Source organism: Aptenodytes patagonicus, chromosome 1 (assembly GCF_965638725.1).
Source record: "Aptenodytes patagonicus chromosome 1, bAptPat1.pri.cur, whole genome shotgun sequence".
NCBI classification, from domain to species: Eukaryota; Metazoa; Chordata; class Aves; order Sphenisciformes; family Spheniscidae; genus Aptenodytes; species Aptenodytes patagonicus.
This window is the reverse complement of record NC_134949.1, coordinates 9,696,083-9,715,130: the sequence shown is the minus strand read 5'-3', so window position 1 is coordinate 9,715,130 and position 19,048 is coordinate 9,696,083. Positions and strand designations below refer to the sequence as shown.

At 37.6% G+C, this 19,048-nt stretch overlaps 1 protein-coding gene across 1 annotated transcript in view; it reads right to left on the bottom strand.

The window, feature by feature from the left end:
• The window catches only part of SEMA3E (semaphorin 3E), a 156,241-nt gene that overhangs the window by 68,128 nt on the left and 69,065 nt on the right, over positions 1-19,048 (bottom strand). Inside the window, exons 2-3 of the mRNA XM_076359316.1 lie at positions 9,909-10,069; positions 348-407 (exon numbers count right to left, since the gene is read on the bottom strand). Of these exons, the coding sequence (XP_076215431.1) occupies positions 348-407; positions 9,909-10,069 (221 nt within the window). The remainder of the gene's footprint in view (positions 1-347; positions 408-9,908; positions 10,070-19,048) is intronic.

The window sequence follows — 19,048 nt, the reverse complement described above, 5'->3', positions numbered from 1 at the left end:
AATGTGAAAAAGTTTGAACAGAGAAGGTATCCTATGTGTATGAAAAGAAAGGGAAATAGAAATGGGAAAGGAGAATTATTAAGGTACGTTCTTTGATATCACCAGAAAAAGAATCAATAGAAAGTTCAGATGATCAAAAGTGTTCATTGCCCATTTATGAGCTGGTTTGAAAAGCAATTAAACTAATAATTTAATGTGTTCACAGTAGTTAAACGTTTTTAAGCTGCAACACTTAGAATTATATCTGTGCTTTGATCTCTCTGAAGTTTAGGGATGCCTGAATCCTTGTTTTGGACCAGCCACTGGTATAATTAAAGTACATTTGATTTGTAATTAATGTTACTTACAGCATCTCTTCCTTTAATTATACATTCTTCTGCCTGCAGAGGTGTACTAGGCCAATGGATCTGAGGAAAAAAAACCAAACATAGAAAATCATTCAATTGGCAGTCTGATCATGTCAATCCAGCTTTTCCAGTACTTTTCATGTGAAAGACTCATAGAACAGAATTATAGAATCACAGAACAGCCCAGGTTGGAAGGGACCTTGAAAGATCCTCTGGTCCAACCTTTCATGGGAAAGGGAGCCTAGATGAGATTATCTAGCATCCTGTCCTATCACATCTGTAAAACCTCCAGTGATGGAGATTCCACCACGTCCCTGGGGAGGTTGTTTCAGTGATTGATTGCTCTCACTGTACAAAATTTCTTTATTATCTCCTGGTGCAACTTGTACCCATTGCCCCTTGTCTTCTCCATGTGGCTCCTTGTGAAGAGAGAGCCTCTGTCCTCTTTGTAGCTGCCCTTTAAGTACTGGAATACCGTGATGAGTTCCCTCTGAGCCTTCTCTTCTCCAGGGAGAAAAGACCTAACTCCTTCAGTCTTTCCTTGTAGGGCAGGTTCTTCAACCCTTTGATCATCTTTGTGGTCCTCCTTTGGACCCTCTCCAGTTCATCTACATCTTTCTTGAATTGTGGGGACCAGAACTGGACACAATACTCCAGGTGCGGCCTGACAAGTGCTGAGTAGAGTGGGATGATCACATCTCTATCTCTGCTAGTAATGTCCCTGTGGATGCAGCCCAGAATCCAATTTGCCTTCCTTGCTGCAGCGGTGCACTGCTGACTCATGTTCACCGTGTTGTCCACCAGGACCCCAAGGTCCCTTTCAGCAAGGCTGCTCCCCAGCTACACAGATCCTAGTCTGTACTGGGCTCTTTTGTTATGTTGTCCCAGGTGCAGGACTTTGCACTTGTCTTTATACTTGACTCATCATACTGTATATACACTTTTAATTGTATGTTATTAAGTTTAATCAAGTTTCTTTTATCATTTCAACAGTTTTCAAGTAAAATATTCCAGTTTTATTTTTAAATATCTATAAAAGTTTACAATAAGGTAAGAAATATTTTTGTTGAAACATAACTGTTTTGCTTAAGGTAACTCAGCAAACTTAATACTAGGCACCAAAATTTAAAGGAAGTTAATGTATTGAACATTTTATATAAATTCAGTAGAAACGTCTCTGCTAAATTGTCAGTGACTTTCAACATAGAATATTAATTCTGAACTACTGATTTCCTGCTTTCAGTGACACTTAGGAAAGAAAGTGGGTTACAGTGAAGTTAATGAGGGTCAGCAATTAACCTCATGGGAGTAGGATCAGCTCTTCACAGTCAATTACTAGAAGTGAAGCCAAATTACACAAGTGAGATTTTTTTCAGCTACCTACTGCATAAAATTTATGTTTCATTCCAGATGCATGATTTGTTTGGATGAAAACAATGTTAAACAATGACTGAGCAGACTGGAATGATGACTTCATTTCTTAGAACTTTTAAAAGTGAAAACAAAAACATGTTCACTTCAGTGATATCAGGCTTGGCTGAAACCAAATAGGTATCAAAAAATGGATGTCATCGTTAAGAAATTTTTATCAATAGTCCAATCACAAATTATTATTCTATCTGGAAAACATTTTAAAATTAAGTCCTTCTTCTGCTTGGCTTTTTTTCTTCCTTTTTTTGTAATTGAAATAACTTAGTTTTCTTAAAATAATTCTAATCCAAGAAAATCTAGGGATAAATTATAAGAAAAGTGAATTACAAGAAAAGTGGGGATAAATTAGAAATATTTGAGGCCTAGTGCTTAAAAGCAAGAGGTCAGCTATATGTTATTCTTGTCAACTTCAACAGCCTGTCAATGTTTAGGTCTCAGTGCCTGAATCAGACCACCTATGTTCAGACACCATTTAAATCCTGCAAGGAACTTAAAATTAATCAGAACATTTGTTTTCAGTCAGATGGTCTTATAGTCATCTATGTATGATTGGAAGTAACTCTTATCTAGGCTCTGTATTGCTGCTGTGTAGTCTGGGGAGGTACCTGAACTCTGCTGAACTCCCATGAGGGCACTCATCCAGTCGCCCTGGACAGACCATTCCCGATTCATTCAGTGCAAAACTCAGGGTCCACAGTCATTTACTTTACTCGATGATCAAGGATTGAATAGACAACCAAAGCCTAGAAGTTAGGAGATATGAACGCTAGGATCTCCTGAGCCTAAAATTTTGAAGTCACAGATTCTACTTCCCAAATAAATGTTTTAACTAGCAGGCTAAAATGGGGGGTTTTGCCCATATCAGGTGTAGGTGGCTGTTACGAACAGAAAAAACACAGAGGGAATAAATCACCTGACTCTGTAACCTAATATTAAATACACTGTGTGCAGGTGATTATTTTTGTATTTGGATACTTAGTCCCAGTGCTATTGAAAATATTTTATATGCACATTTTCCACTTAAGACATACTGAATTAAATGCATACACAGAATTAAGAGAAAAAAGCCAAAGAGGTAGCCCAATGCCCCCGCTTTGACTGGAATGTTGAAAAGCAGCTGCAGTGTAAGCAACAAGAATTTAGTCCTTAGCATAGAATCATAGAATGAATCATAGAGTGGTTTGGGTTGGAAAGGACCTTCGAAGATCATCTAGTCCAACACCCTGCTGTAGGCAGGGAAATCTTTCGCTCATCTTTTGGTAAGCAGAACTGGCGCTGCGGGATGAACCGAACGCCGGGTTAAGGCGCCCGATGCCGACGCTCATCTTTCACTAGGCCAGATTGCTCAAAGCCCCGTCCAACATGACCTTGAACGCTTCCAGGAATGGAGCATCCACAACTTCTCTGGGCAACTTGTTCCAGTGTCCTACCAGGCTCATCATAAAAAATTTCTTCCTTCCATCCAGTCTAAATCTACTCTCTTTCAGTTTAAAACCATTGCTTTAAAACCTTGTTCTGTCACTACAGGCCCTCGTAAAAAGTCTTTCTCCATCTGTCTTATAAGCCCCCTTTAAGTACTGATAGGCTGCAAGAAGGTCTCCCCAAAGCCTTCTCTTCTCCAGGCTGAACAACCCCAACTCTCTCAGCCTGTCTTCACAGGAGAGGTGTTCCATCCCCCTGATCATTTTCATGGCCCTCTTCTGGACCTGCTCCAACAGGTCCGTGTCTTTCTTATGCTGAGGGCTCCAGAGCTGGACGCAGTACTCCAGGGGGGGTCTCACCAGAGCAGAGTAGAGGGGCAGAATCACCTCCCTTGACCTGCTGGCCACGCTGCTTGTGATGCAGCCCAGGATATGATTGTCTTTCTGGGCTGCAAGTGTACATTGCTGGCTCGTGTCCAGCTTTTCATCCATCAGTCCCCCCAAGTCCTTCTCGGCAGGGCTGCTCTCAATCCCTTCATCCCCCAGCCTGTATTGATACCGGGGGTTGCCCCGACCCAGGTGCAGGACCTTGCACTTGGCCTTGTTAAACCTCATGAGGTTCACATGGGCCCACTTCTCCAGCTTGTCCAGGCCCCTCTGGATGGCATCCCTTCCCTCAAGTGTATCAACTTCACCATTCAGCTTGGTGTCATCCACCAAACTTGCTGAGGGTGCACTCAATCCCCAATATCTATGATGTTGATGAAGATATTAAATAATAGTATTGTTCCCAGTATGGACCCTTGAGGGACACAACTCGTTACTGGTTTCCACTTGGATATTGAGGCATTGACTGTAACTCTTTGGACGTGGCCATCCAGCCAATTCCTCATCCATCTAATAGTCCATCCATCAAATCCATATCTCACCAATTCAGAGGTAGGAATCACAGGCCTTACAGAAGTCTAGGTAGACGACATCTGTAGCTACTCCCTTGTCCACTGATGCAGTCACTCCATTGCAGAAGGCCACTAGGTTAGTCAGGCATGATTTGTCCTTGGTGAAGCCATGTTGGCTGTCTCTAATCACTACCCTGTTTTCCATATGTTTTGATATATCTTCCGGGAGGATCTGTTCCATGATCTAATGAGAAGCAGGGGATGTGTGCACCAACCTCTTGCGGAAGAGATGGAGGGCTTTGCTGCCTGGGCGAGTTGCTCTAATCAAAAGGCTAATGCGTAAGAGGGGCTACCCTCCATCCCTGTATCTACCACTGCTGCTAGGTATCTGCTTTCCAAAGTGACTCCTGCACAAATCCTTTTCCAAACCAAGCCCTGGTTCTGTGTTTGTTCAGCCATATGTGTATTTCCTATTGGGGTACTTGTAATGGCTTATCTTAACAAAAGATGCATAACAGAAGGAGTAAGAAAGGCAGACATCTCTGTACGTTTTCCACAGGTTGTGCAGAGGTGTAGGAATCTATCTTAGATGCTCGTAGCAAATTACTAACCTCTAAGGCAAGCCCATGTTAGTTGCCTGAAGTAGATGGGTCTGAATTATGACTTTCGTAATACATATGAGTCTCCAGAAGAAGCTTTTTTATCCAGAAATTATTTTTAAGGCTCATAACTCTTACAACGCTTATGAGTCTTAACATAAATGAGCATTAAGTTTTTAATCTCTCCAAGATTATTTTAGACTAGACACTAAAATACCTCTGCATGTCAGATTTTGCTGTCATACCAAATTTCAAAATTCAATTTTACACGCATCTTGGGTCTAAGCACAGTATTCAAAAATGTGTATAGTAAAAAAATGTTCTGTAAAACATAAAAAAAAAATTGTTTTTAATCTTGAAATCTTGAAATGAGTATTTCTTAGCTCCATTAAAACAACTGAGAAGAGCTGCTCAGTCTGTTATGATCATTTGCAAAGAAATCTATAGTAAGTGGCTCAAAGTAGTAATACTTTACCAAAGTGTACTTACTGCACTTAATTATATTTGTGTAAATATTGCTGTTTTACTTAACTAGCGTAACATAGGATGTGTTTGCACTGCATGGAAATCCAGATATTAATCAGCCTTTAACCTGCCACATATTATTTTTCCTGATATTTATGCTTTAAAGTTATGACAACTACCAGGTTTAACTTTGAACTGATTCTTTGCCAGGAATACAATCTTTTGGCAAGCCATCAGTAACCATTCTTGGGAAATTTTCCTGTGCATCTAGACTGGAATAACGTCACAGTGACATACATTTCACTGGACTGTGTGCTTGACATAATTATTGGCTTGGACATAATTTTTCAAAACTTTTCACCCCTGCAGGTTACTGTGAAGTAAATTTTTAAATTGTTTAGTGAAGTTTTCTCATCTTGCACCATAATATTATCATCCTTGAGACCTGGATGATGTAATTTTAGCACTGTATTTAAAAGACAGGAAAATGCTACTTTTAAATACACTCCTCATGGGAAAAAATGGAATTATAAGGTAGTACAGACAACAGCTACTGAGCATATTCAGATAGGGAGAAAACTTTATTTGGTGTTGGAATGCTAATTAGTGTCTCCAAACAGCTTCCCTATTCAGTCATTAGCCTCAAAAAACATGATGGCATGTCTAATGAAAACTAATTTCAAGAAATTACATGAGCTTTATATTACTTCAGGCCAAAATAGATTACCAAGTGAGCTAGTCTGAACTCTAGTATATGACAGAGCAATTAAGCAATTAAACTATCCCATCCCTAGTTTAAATCAATAAATAATGCATAATTAACACATAACTTACGTTTGGCTTAAGCACAATTTTTGCAAAAATATCTGGTTATGACTGGATATTGTATATGTGTATCAATGAATACGTAGCCACCTTGCCTCTTGGGAGGTAATTCCAATGGATATTCAAACTCACTGCTAAATTGTGTGCTTCTTATTTCAGTTTGAATATATGTACATTCCTACATGGTTTTCAAAGGAGATACAAGCAAGCCCTGCTCTTTCAGATTTGTGTTCAGCCAGCTCTGGAGTAGAAATATAGCTGGCTTCACTAAAGGCAGGATATATTATGAGGTCTCTATATCTTATTACAACAGAGACATAAATCCTAATCTGGAGCTATCTCATACTAGATCAGAAACAGCGCATTGAAATCTGCTTGCACAAGCATATTTAGAGAAGTAGGAAGGCTTCTCTTCAGAGCAAGGCCTTCATGAGCCCTTTGAAGCAGAAGCTAGGAAGAAAGAGTACCTGTAAGGAGTTTGTGGACAAATAGGAAGTGCAGTTTATTTTCATTCCAACAGTAGACAAAAAGTAGAATCAAACATCATCTATCTCTATGAGCTGTTAGATCACTGGTGGTGAACTACTGGCATTGGTTCAAGTTTGCTGTCAACAAAGATCTGCTCTGGCACCAATTACAATGAACTGAAATACTTTTAAAAAAAAATTTGGCACCAGATATCAAAGGAAGTTCTCTATCAGTGTGTTAGATCATTACAAGCCTTAAAGACTTTGGATCCAATCCCAAATATGCATAAAGTTTGATTCCAAAGGTGGTGTCAAAGGGAATGAGATCTTAGGGAAAGCAAAGGTCACATGGAGGGTACCTCCAAAGCTTTGGCTTTACACAAGGTTTCAAGTACTTGTATGGCTTGAATTCTCTGTAAATATTGATATCCACATTTCATAATCTCCCTCATTCTTGCTACTGTTAGTGTTACGGCATTCTTCATACAGAAACCAAAGTGCATGAGTAACTTTGTTTCAAAAACTTATGGTAAGATATGTTAAATCTTAGCAAGATTTAATTTCTGTGTGTATTATATGAAAGGAGAGATACAAAGAGTACAAACAAATGCAAAGAAGGCAAAGAAAATGTAATTTGACCAATGGAGAAGTGAGACTCTGTCTTTGTCCAAGATGACATGGAAAGTCTATGCCACAGTTGAGACCTCAACCGAATCTCTAGATTCCCCAACCAATGCAAGAATGACAGTAGTAGTTTTCTTTCCTGAAAGATTTTACCCATTTTATATGTCTTTTTTCTTTACTGGATATGTTTTTCAGGAAAATATATGCTTAACATAATGTTGGTAGATATATACACAAACAGCTAATAGCTTATGTGAAAAAGCTATAATCTACCTTTCAGAGTGCTGCTTTGTATTTGAAAGCTGAAGAGAATTGAACCTTAAGAAAAAATGTAGTCTATTAAATGCAGATTTATAGGATGCATACCTCATATGCATCATAAGTTGAGCTTTTTGGAAATGCTGGATTACTTTGGCAGTCAATAGGTCTCAATGCAAAAGCATTTTATGTCCACTAAGCATTTGTTTTTTTTCTTTGGGGGTCTTCTATCATGCTTGCTAGAACTGAATTACTGGATCATCCCCTACAGCAGAAGGGATACATCTCTGATTGGGAATGGGTTTTACTTTGGTTTTTAGAGAGCATTGTGGAAAAAGGAACGGCAATGAATTAAAACACAAACTGTTTTCTAGAACACAGAAGATGAAAAAGATCTATGCGAATCTGCCCCAAAACTACCAACTTTATGAAACACCTCTTTTGCAGCTAGTGACTCATCCTGGTTACCAGAGAGAGAATAAAATCCAGGAACTTGCCTCCACTCTTATACTTCCACTAGGTTATAACTGGTGTTTTAGATTAATTAAGCTAAAGTCTTCAGTCTGAAAGAAAAGGTCAAAGGCTAACCAACACACAGTTAAAAGCAGATTAATGAAGAACTTTGGTAGTAATGAATCAACCAGTCTCTCAATTCTGAGAACTTCCCCCAGTGTATCTCAGTAATTAAGCTCTCGCATAACAGAACTGTCTCATTCCACACTTTTGCTGATAGTGCTGTGGGACAATCAAGTTTTCCCTAGCTATCACTGAATGAGATCTGCACTGAGTGAACACTGGGAAAAGAGAAAAGGATCATGACATTTGTATTCAAGGGAGCTAAGTTCCAGTGAGGTCATGTTTCTAAACATGCTAGGTCAAGCTCAATTTATTCCAGTTTCTCATCTTTGGCACATCATAAAAGCAGGCAAGCAGGCAAGAAGAGCTTCCGTTAGTTTGTCATACTCTGCACACAGGTCTCAAGACAGAGAGTGTGGTTTCGGAGTAAATGGCTGATCTTCCATCTAAAAACAACAAGAAGGAGAGCAACGAACTTCAAGAGTGTGCCCAGATGGTACAATGGTGTGTGGACAGAAGCATAAAGTGCTCTATCCTGTCACCTTTCCTCATACAGATTTACTGCCAAAGGGGGAAGAATAGAGGAGGAAAAAAACTTATTTTATAGAAACAACTGCTTCCTAAATGTTTTAATATCCCTAAGCTCTAATATCTTCTCACAGGATATTAATAACTTTTGTCAAATGGAAAAGGAGTTAACTCATATCTCACTGTGGAGGAGCAAAGCTCAGTATGTAACATTGCTCTCTGAGAAGTTAAAAAAAAATATATTATTTTAATGTAGATAAATTCTCAAATGGCCTCCCTGAGTATATCCATTTCCCCATATCTAGAATCAGCTTTCCCAAAAAGTTTATAAAAAGGATAAAGCATATTATATCTGTTCACAGCAGAGGAACATGATAATTACACTTGGAGATAAGCAAGGTTGCTTATGGTAAAGTTGATCAGAGTGTTGGCATGAGAATAGTGATATTCACTTATAACAAGGGGGCAGAAAGAAAAGAATTTGAAACATCAGTGGTCAGTGCAGTATGGAAATCAACAAAATCATATTTCTCCAGAGGGGCTTTATTTACTCACTTTTTCATTCATTTACTAATTTGAGAATGAATGAAAATGTATCAAAATACCTTGGGGAAATTTCAAAAAGTAGATAAGGAAAACACTGAAATATTTCAAGACATCATTTATTCACGGTCAAGATGGTTGAAGCAGGAGCAATGCTCCTCCAGCTTCCATTGTCACCGCATGCTTCCAATCCTAGATGCTAAGGGCAGAAGTGAGTAAGGAAGCCAAGAGTCATATCAGCTCAAACACCAGCCTTTCCACTTCAATTACCAGTTTGCCAGTCAGCTGTGGTTTCTATGATGTACCAGTCTCTCTGGTAGGATTATGACTTAAACCACCTTTCTCCCACAGACCACTGAGAAGACTTCAAATGCCACTTTCAGAAACTACTTAATAGCACCTCTGGCTCAAAGCCAATGCAAAATCCAGTTTCTAAAGAAGGCTAAAAATTAGCTGCATGGTTTATGTTGCTATTGAATACATCTTATAGTTTATGTGCTAATTTTTTTTTCGGGGGGGTGGGGTTTTTTTGTTTGGTTGGTTGGGTTTTTTTACATTTTCTCTTTTGCTGTGGAAAAGTCCCCCACAAACACCAGGGAGAAATTTTACCTTGATAATATAGCGGAGATACAGAAGTCAGGTGTGAGATGCTCTAAACATCTGTAAACATGCTGAAAAACGGTGAGAAATAGCCATATGAGCCCCAGTTTTCTTCACCTAGAGTGACCCTTATGGGTTATTACTGGGGAAAAATTGGTAATCAGTGTATTTTTCTTAAATATAAACACGACCTTAAAGTTTGTGCACAAAACTTCTGCAAAAACTCCATTATCTCATTTCCATTCATGCAAACTCTGATATTCTGTGCTACACAATATTTTGTGCTAGACACAAAGTGACTAATATATATAGCTTTTTACTCCACCTCTCGGTAGTTGTCGCTGACTCGATCCAAACTGAGGGAATACAAGAGGTCTCTTCCTCCCACGAACAGTCGCTCTTGATACTCATCCAGCAGCATTATATGAAGACCAAGATATCCAAATGGACTATGAAAGACTGACGTCCTGTTTAAGTCCCAGAGCTCTGAAATACAATCAGAGTGTGTGTGATAAATACCAAACAGCTTAGCTTTCATGGCTTCATTTTCATATCCTCCTAGGGAACTAGACAAGAAGTTGCGGGACATTAAAATGCTAATCGTATAATCTTTGAGTAAGAAAGAGACACAAAACACCTGGGAACAATTTTCAAAATGAGCCAGCTCTCCAGGAGGTTTGTGTATGAAACTTTACATCATAATCTTTGTGATCAATATATCATGAGATGGGGAAGGGGGAAAACAAGTTTTCTCCTTAACATTTTCTGAAAAAGAAAAAACGCTGCTTAGGACATGAACTGCAAACGGGAAAAAAATAATGAACTGATGGAAACGGAAAAAAATTACTGGAAATTGTCTCCTTGTCTTTCCCTCAGGCATGTCAAACTGCAGGTTTTTACTGTACACACAATGTTGTTCTGGTTTTGTTTTTTTGAGGGATGGGGTTGCTTGTTTTAAGCCCAGCACTGTCTCCACTCAGTTCACTGAAAGTATTGACACTAAATTCAGTGAGAAACAGTATGAAATCTGTAAAATGCATATTCATAATTTTCCAAGTGATTACTGATTTTGTCAAGAAATACACTGGTCAGTTAAGGGGAGCTGGGGCTTAGCTTCACGTGATCCAGGCTAAAGTCACTACCGCAGAGAAAGGGAAATTTCTGCAGCAGGTAATGCTGCAGAAACTTGGAATCGGGCCTCAGGAAGGAAGAAAGGCAAGCACAGGGGTCTCTCTGTACTCTTGAGCAGATGGTGCAGAGCACAGCCCGGCTCGCAGCAGGTCAGAGGGGCTGAAAACCATTTTGCTGCAGGAAGCCTCAAAAAAAACCATTACAAAGAGTACCTTAGGACTGCCTCTGAAACAGCCGAGCTGGGACTGGGGGAAAGGAACTATGTTCTTATGTCCATATTTTGGCGAATTGTTTTATTTTGAAGAAACAAAAATCACTTTTGGTAAAAGCAACTAAATTCCTTTTAGCTTATCCTCACAGCTATCCCTAAGCATAACTTTTCAAATTGTTTGGATGAGGCCCAGCAGCTGATGTTGGAAAAAGTGGGATTGTCCCAGAGCTAGTGAAAACAACGAATGGGCCCGCATCCAGCTTGGGGTGGAGGCTCCAGCTCGTGTGCCACACCAGCAGTTATGTTCATTTGTCCATGTCAACCACATAGAGGCCACAGTTGGTCTTCTGCAAGAGAACTGGTCCTACATGTCAGAGAAAGTCCTCGCACAGGTCTATCACTATAGCATCCTCTTGGGATGCCATATATACCATCCACGTATGCTGTGATTTTTAGAAATTTATGTATATCTTTAACCTGAGAATGCAGCCTCATAAGGTACACAAATATTAAACCACCAAAATTCATAATCATTATTAAAAATTTATCTTGTGTTCCCTGAGAAAAGGGCGTTCCATACCAATAAGATTTGAATTTTATATTTGAATTCGAATTTACCTTACCCCGTAAAAGATCTGACACGACCAATTTTCTTCATGAGATACCTTACTTATATCCCAAAGCATAGAAAAGAGAACAAATATTTTGAGCCAAGGCAAAAAAAATTAGTATTCAATGAGGATATTAATTTTATCCAACATTGCCACAATTTCTTTTTCTTTTAAATTATTATTTATATTGTGTGTGTGATGATAAGGGAATTTAATAATAAGATAAATATATTTTGTTCCATTTGTTGACTAGGTTTGATTCGGGACAACAGAAGCTGAAAGCAACTGGTTTCTGAAAGCTGTTTCTCTAGATGATAAATTTTCTATCAAAGGAGTCGTACTAGAAATTCAGCCTCACAACTGATTTATTTCCTGAGCTATCTTCAAAAAGAATCTATTGATTAAATAGCTGTGGAGAATAATGTTAATACCTAGGCTTTCCATAATATTTTTTAACAGTAGAGGTCAACACACCTTGTACCTTGGGTGTACCTTGGGTGTAAAGCTAAGTCATGGAGAGGAGCACCATGATGAGCAGAGCTTTTTGTCTAAGCTTTGCGTACTGACCAGTGGGCATACATACATTTTTTGACAGTGATACACTCAGCACAAAACTGCATAGCAGTGTGGAAATGATGCTTTAAAAGCAAGCTTCTCCCACCAAGCAAATCCAGCAGAGTGCTGTTTCAGAAGAACATTGCTTGTTTGTGATCAGATTAGAAACAGAATGAAAGCAGAACTAGAAATATTCTTTTGGTCCTAAATAAAGCCACTTTTTATTTGCAAGAATATAAAACATCCAACATATTTTATTTTTGAATCAGTCTTGGAGTTAAAAGAATTGCATTTTAAATTCTAGTTACATACAAGCCACAAAAGGATACTGTGGTAGCTTCCCCTGATTTACTTCCATGCTGCCTTGAAGGCAAATTTTTCATAAATGAGACAATATTTCTTTACATAGATCAGAGATATCACTCACATGTTCTCAATGAGAACACAAGGCACAATGAACAGCCCGCTCTACCTGATCACATAAACTGATAACTACTCATGTAAGACTTGGTCCTGCCAAGTACACCTGCAACTCTCATTGTCTTAAATGAAAGTTGAGAATATTAAACAGCTTTCAAGATCAAACCTGTAAAAAGACATATTTCTAGGACTACCTCCAGCAAAGCTATACAGGCATGTTTTTGCCGTGGGTGTAGAGACAAGCACAGAAGTGAACCTGACATCTGGAAGGGCTGGAAAACACCAAGGAGTGGGACCTGGGGAATGATTTTGTTACTGAACCACAAATGTACTAGTATTATGTAGTTCCTTTGAAAGGTACTAGGATTTCTGGACATTGTAGGATATCTGAGATTTTAGGATAGTGTAGGCAATTAGGATACAGCACCTTCTGAATGCCAGGAGAGTGGGTGGGATATCAGGAAGTCTAAAATGGCACTAGATGCCTATCATTTCTAGGCAACTGAATCTCACCGTGATCTGGCTTGTAAATGACCCAGGTTTTGAAGCAGTAGAACGTCACTCATGTAAAGCTATGCCCCTTCAGCAAAGCTGGTTGGCTTCAATGTAGCACTCCAGGGATGCAGCTGTACTGCTTCCAGACTTGAGCTGCTGCAGCCACAGGTTGCACAGCCTCCACACTCATTTAGTGAATTGTTAGTTCATGGATTGTTGTACTTTGCAGCGTTGAGATACCCTGAGTCATTTAAATCAGGGCACAATTGGGAGGGAAACACTTCAATTCAAAGCTCAAAGCAACTTTCCCCAAAATCTACCCTCAGTTACCCTGAAGAAGCTTATGCTTGCAAGGGTCACCTTGTGACTACAGACTCCTCAAGGTGTCAAGAGTTGTGCTCCTGGTCATGCCCACACCCTTAATTTGAAAAATTCAGTTTCTAGATCATGCCTAAACTTGAGCATAACCCAAAAAAGAGGTCGTTCCTTCTACCTAATACTAGGATTTAATAGCTACATTTATGCTGAGCACATCTAGCATACTTACAAGATCAGGTGCAACTGCAATTTTCTTCAAGAACCTGGCCAGAGAAAATATAGTGCTGCCTAATGTTTTTAAAATATTCTAGTGGCTAAATCGGTCACCTGAGAAATCGCAGACATGAGTTCAATTTCCTTTTCTAAATTGATTGAAACCTAGATCTTTCTCTTTCCATAAAGAGGTCTAATCACAAACTATTAACTACTAGATTGGTAGGGAAGGTTGGATGCTTTCTCCATTTCCTATTGAAGCAGTGCAACAAAATATTCAAGCTTCAGGAAGACTGAACAAGCAGTAGCATGACTCTAATTTAGGAGTTAAATTGCTTTTCTGGGAAAGAAGTTCTGGTTCTAGTGCTCAAAATAGTCTATGCATTTTATATTAAACAGCTAGTGGATAAAGTATATAAACTGTTCATGGACTAGAAACCCTCGGCTCCTTTCTCACATGGGAATGGCTGAAGATTTCAGCTGAGTAAAACCCTTTCTTTTATGGAGTTTCTATAGATTTTTGTGACAAAAAGCCATTCCTCTATAAAGATCTTGTGTAAAGAAATAAAAAGCAAGAGAAAAACAGGATAAATTGCTCAGGGAGAATATATTGTTAGTGCTCAACACACAGGACAAAAGAGAAAAGACCATTACTACTCCTTTCTTTTGGTAAAAACCAAAGCTTCAAGTTGCCTCGGTGTACTGATCCCCAAATTTGAGAAAATGTTATTCAGCTTTTGTACTATAGCATTTTGCCATGTTAATCTAAAAGGTCAACACCAACACTAAAACTACACTATTACAGTACAAACAATATTTTACTCAGCTAAGGAAGGATTGCTTCAATATTTACATATTCCTATATGGCAATTCACTTACCTGTGAAAGCCTTAAAGCAAGTCTGGACATATAGATTACATTTCCTAAGAGAACAAATCTTATTTCTTTCTGTTTTAAATGCTGAGAACAAGCCTGAAGTTTTGTTATCTGTCTGCCAGAGCTTGCTGGCAAATATTCAGACTGATCTTGCTTACCACACTTTCTCTTATAGCAAATCTACTTTGGTGAATATATTCATATTATATCCTCTTCAACAAGATGGATTCTGTTAGGCATTTGTCAAGCAACGTTAATTATATTCATAATAGCTGATTTCTTGAATGTTTTAATGATCAGTATGTAATTCTTTCTAACTTCTAAGATTGTGTTAAAACAGCCATTTCTTCTATTACAAAAAAAAAATGAAGTCACCCTTTTATTATGTTATTTCAATATTTTTAAATATAAATGCTTGATAACTAAAATATGCTTAGGACATTAAATGCAAAAACCTCGTTGCTGCTCCACAGCAGCCAGAGTATAGTGAGTTCTCCTGTATAGCGTGGTCTCAGAAATTAAGCATGTAGTGAGTAAGATATAACTTTGAACCTTGAATATAGACAAATATCACTGTAGTTTTTTTTTTTTTTTTTTTCTCAGGGAGTGAAAAAGCTGCTGTTGCTCTGCTGTTTTTCATAGCATTACATCATCACAACTGCACAAGTCTATTGCTTTTGCCCTTTTTTGCCCTCATAAAAATCTTTGGTTCCCCTTTTAAATTCTACAGAAATATAGTCTCACCTCCCACACTACTTCATTCTGCAGAACATTCTTCCGGGAAAGATGTTTTCCAGATGCAGGGCACTGACAAATGAGTCTGGCACTTTGAACATGTTGAGTACGTAAGGTGGATGTCTCAGTGCTTCTTTACAGGCAGAGGTAACGACTGGGGTTGCCTTCAGTCCCCATCAATAATGTAAAAGGCCACAGATATAAAGTCTAGGTAATGTGAACACCTGAATGACATTTTGTGTTTCCAATTATCAGCATAGTCCTGGAATATAAATATTACAGTGGAACAAGTTTTATAAGAATTTAGTGAGCCTTATGTAATTTTAGTTAATTCAGCTTTTTGTTATATAGCTGACAAGTGATAACCAAAATCTGCTTACATGTGACAAGAAAGGGACAGAAACAAAAAGAGGAAAATCAAAAAGGAGACATAGGGAAGAGCCTGAAATATTTGTGACACCGTTTATGAACTACAGGTTAATAGTAAGATCAGGCAAGGCAAGTATCCTTCAGTTTTAAACCACCAGTACTTTAAGGCAGATTACTATTCAAGGGTGCTCTAAAGAGTCATCCATCACAAGGACAAAAATATAATCTTACAAGTGGTTAGATCTTTCTGACAAGGTTAAGACCTCTAACTGGCAATATTCCATATAAAATTGGTAACAGGAGGCAGAAGTTTTCTCCCCTGGGAAAAAAAAAGAGACCAAAACTCATCCAAAAAACCTATGCTGCTGAATATGAGATAATGCATTAGCAATTTTTACTTTCCTAGGCTCACAGTCATCAGTCATCTATATTGCTGCAAAAATAATTATAGAGTCGTGATAGTGCTTGCCAGGTAGTGGAAGGATACACTAACTCAGGTGAACCAGCAAGCAACTAAACCAGCTGAGCAATAGAAAAGGGGACAGTGTAAGTTGGCCAGAGGTGGCTGAAGTCAATGCTGCCGCATGAGGTTTGCTAGCAAAACCTGAGCCAAGAACTTTAAAGGCAGAATTAATTGCAAATCACAAACTAACTAAAAAATCTTGGTAGTAGTAATGCTGAAAGTTGCCACTATACTTTTGAAACACAATTCTTAAGATATTTTAGTATCTTATTTGGGGAACGTGAATCAGTAGGAGATAAACTTAAAAGGCTGTGAGGGAGACTGAAGTATGAACTTTTACTGCTTGAGGTTTTATCTGTGTGGCTGCCAGGCAGATGCCTCAGAAACTTGGCAGGGTAGGACACAGAAGGCAAAGTCCAGTAACGACAAAAAAAAACCCATTAGTCCATAACTACTCTCACATGATTCAACCTCTGCTCTTAACAGCAGGTGAGTTTGGCTATCTAGCTGTATTTGGAGAATGTAATTGGCTTCATGAAGCAAGCTGGTGCAGAAAAATCCATGAATAATTTTGTTTGTTTGGTTCTCTTCCTCTGAATGTGTGGATCTAGTGATGACGTTTAAATTATAGTAAAAACTTCAAACAAAGAACTTTCCCTGTGAGTTTGTTTAAATTACAGAGGCAAAAGTTTCTGAAATTAAAAGGTATCATTTGGGGAGACAAGAATATTTTCAATCTGTATGCAATACAAATCTCTCTTCTCTCTTTTTTCTAAGAATATTGGAAAAACCTATAACTGGAACATGTAATAAATCATAGCGGTTTTTTTTTTTCTTTTCTTCTAATTCTCCTCAGCGTATGGCAGAAAAATTTCAGTGGAACTTGAAAGTCTTTAACACAGCTAATCATGTTAGGTCATGTCCTAATCCTTGATATTTCCATTTCAAATTATTACATGTCACATATATACTGTGACATACATACACTCTGTCACATCTAGCAGATATTTAGTTTTTCTTCCCTGCTGGCAGAAAACCATACTTGGTTAGTCCCACTATAATTGATCTGGTTTTAGTTACTAAACAACAGAAATATAACCATTACAAATCTACCAGGGCTTATAGTATTGATATGCTACATACTACTAAAAAACCAAAGTGTATGCTTACACAGTATTTCATAATGTTTCTAGTTCTTGCTAGAAACTTCTACAGTGTACACTAAATTAAAAATCATCACACACAATCTTCATACAGGCTGGGTTTACTGCAATTTTAACATGCATTTCTAGAAGCACATGCCAGTCTAATAAAAATTATCTGATATTCAATTTAATGTTACTAATTCTTAAAAAGAAATTCAATGCAGTGTAATAAAATCTTGGTATTTTTCATATTTAATCAAACCTACCTAGTAATGATGGCCAATTTACAGACTGTGTTAGAAGAAAACTTCTTTGTAAATCAGCTGAAAACTTTTACAGTACCTGCTTAACAGTAGTATATGCTGAAGTGTTATTTGTTTTCTAACAGTAATATATGTGACCCTACCAATTTCTGGATCTTATTGTTGATTTTCATTACAGCAGTAGTAAGCTACTATGGCTTCTGATATAAGGACTAATCCAGAGCTTGTCTGCCATTTTTCCCAGTTAAGTTCATTAACTTTGAGCTAGGTAATCACACCAATATAGACAAAATAGATGTTTTCCTCCTGTATTTTATCTGAACCTGGAAACAACAGATGGGGAATCAACTCAGAATGAGAGGAAACCTTCATAATTCCAAAGTTAAAATTTTATTTAAAGGATAATTCCTTCCATGCATTCACAACATGCTTTTAATGATATATTTAATATTTAATAATATTAACTCAGTCAACATTTATTTTCCAAAATTTTAAATTAAGCTTACTATATTGATTCCATATCTATTTCCATTTATCTGGATATTGCTTGCCGAGTGATTGATCATTTATTTTTTTGATTAATTCAGTATTAGATAGCAAAATTTTCTATGATCAAGTTGACATGTTCCTTATCCCAGGGACTCTATTATCAAAAAAATTTCTTTAGCTTTCCAGTGTGATTTTTCTCAGGAAAGGTACACACAACCTCAAAGTATTCTCTGACAAAACACTTCAAAAATGTCATTGTGATAGAAAATATTAAACCATAGTCAGTGCTTATGCAAAATGACATAAGACCATTGCTGTTACAAGTCCCCAGGTCTCAGTCCAAAGTAGGGTAGACATTCATTTATGTGAGCAATATTAAACCAGTATAATGTGGCTGCCTAAAATTCTCTTCAAACCCTAATGAACCTTATCTCTTTAATAAAGCATTTTGAGTTGGTGATAATAATTGATAATATTCTAGATGATAAAAATATTTATTAATGTTAGAAACTTTTTTTATAAATGTAGAATGCATGATAGAAAGCTTCAGAAATGTGTTTGCCTATAAAAACATTCCAGCAGAAATAGAAATTGGAAATTTTTAATATGAAATTATTCCAGTCTAAGGATGACACAAGCATCCATGAAATAGTCTTTGAGCACATTTTTCACTTCACCCAATGTATTTCTAAGGAAGTAAGCATACAAAGAAATGTCTTCTTTAAATTATACTCACAGATGATGTTTTACATTATGTTTAATATCTTAATAGTGTTAACAAGTGAAAGAATCAATTTATAAAACTCTTGAGTTTTAGAAGGTACATATGGTTCAAATAATCACAGCCCTCTTCTGATGAAACACAGACAGTCCAGCCTCTTGAGGATTTGATTTATTAAGGTGTACCACTTACTACATGATTATTACCACACCAATCTGGGAAGGGTAGAATTCTTCCTATGGAGAGATCTAGTATTTTGACAGAAAGAGAATCTGGTGCTTTCATTTAAAATGAAGATGCCAAAAGTCAGGGTTTTATGCTATTCAAAATGATTGTTAAATTGAATTTCCTTTGAAAAAGATGGGAAAAAATGAGCTATCCCATGTGATTTTCAGGGGCATATGCTCTTGGGGAGGATGGCATGTGATTGACAGTATACGTAAGGCTATC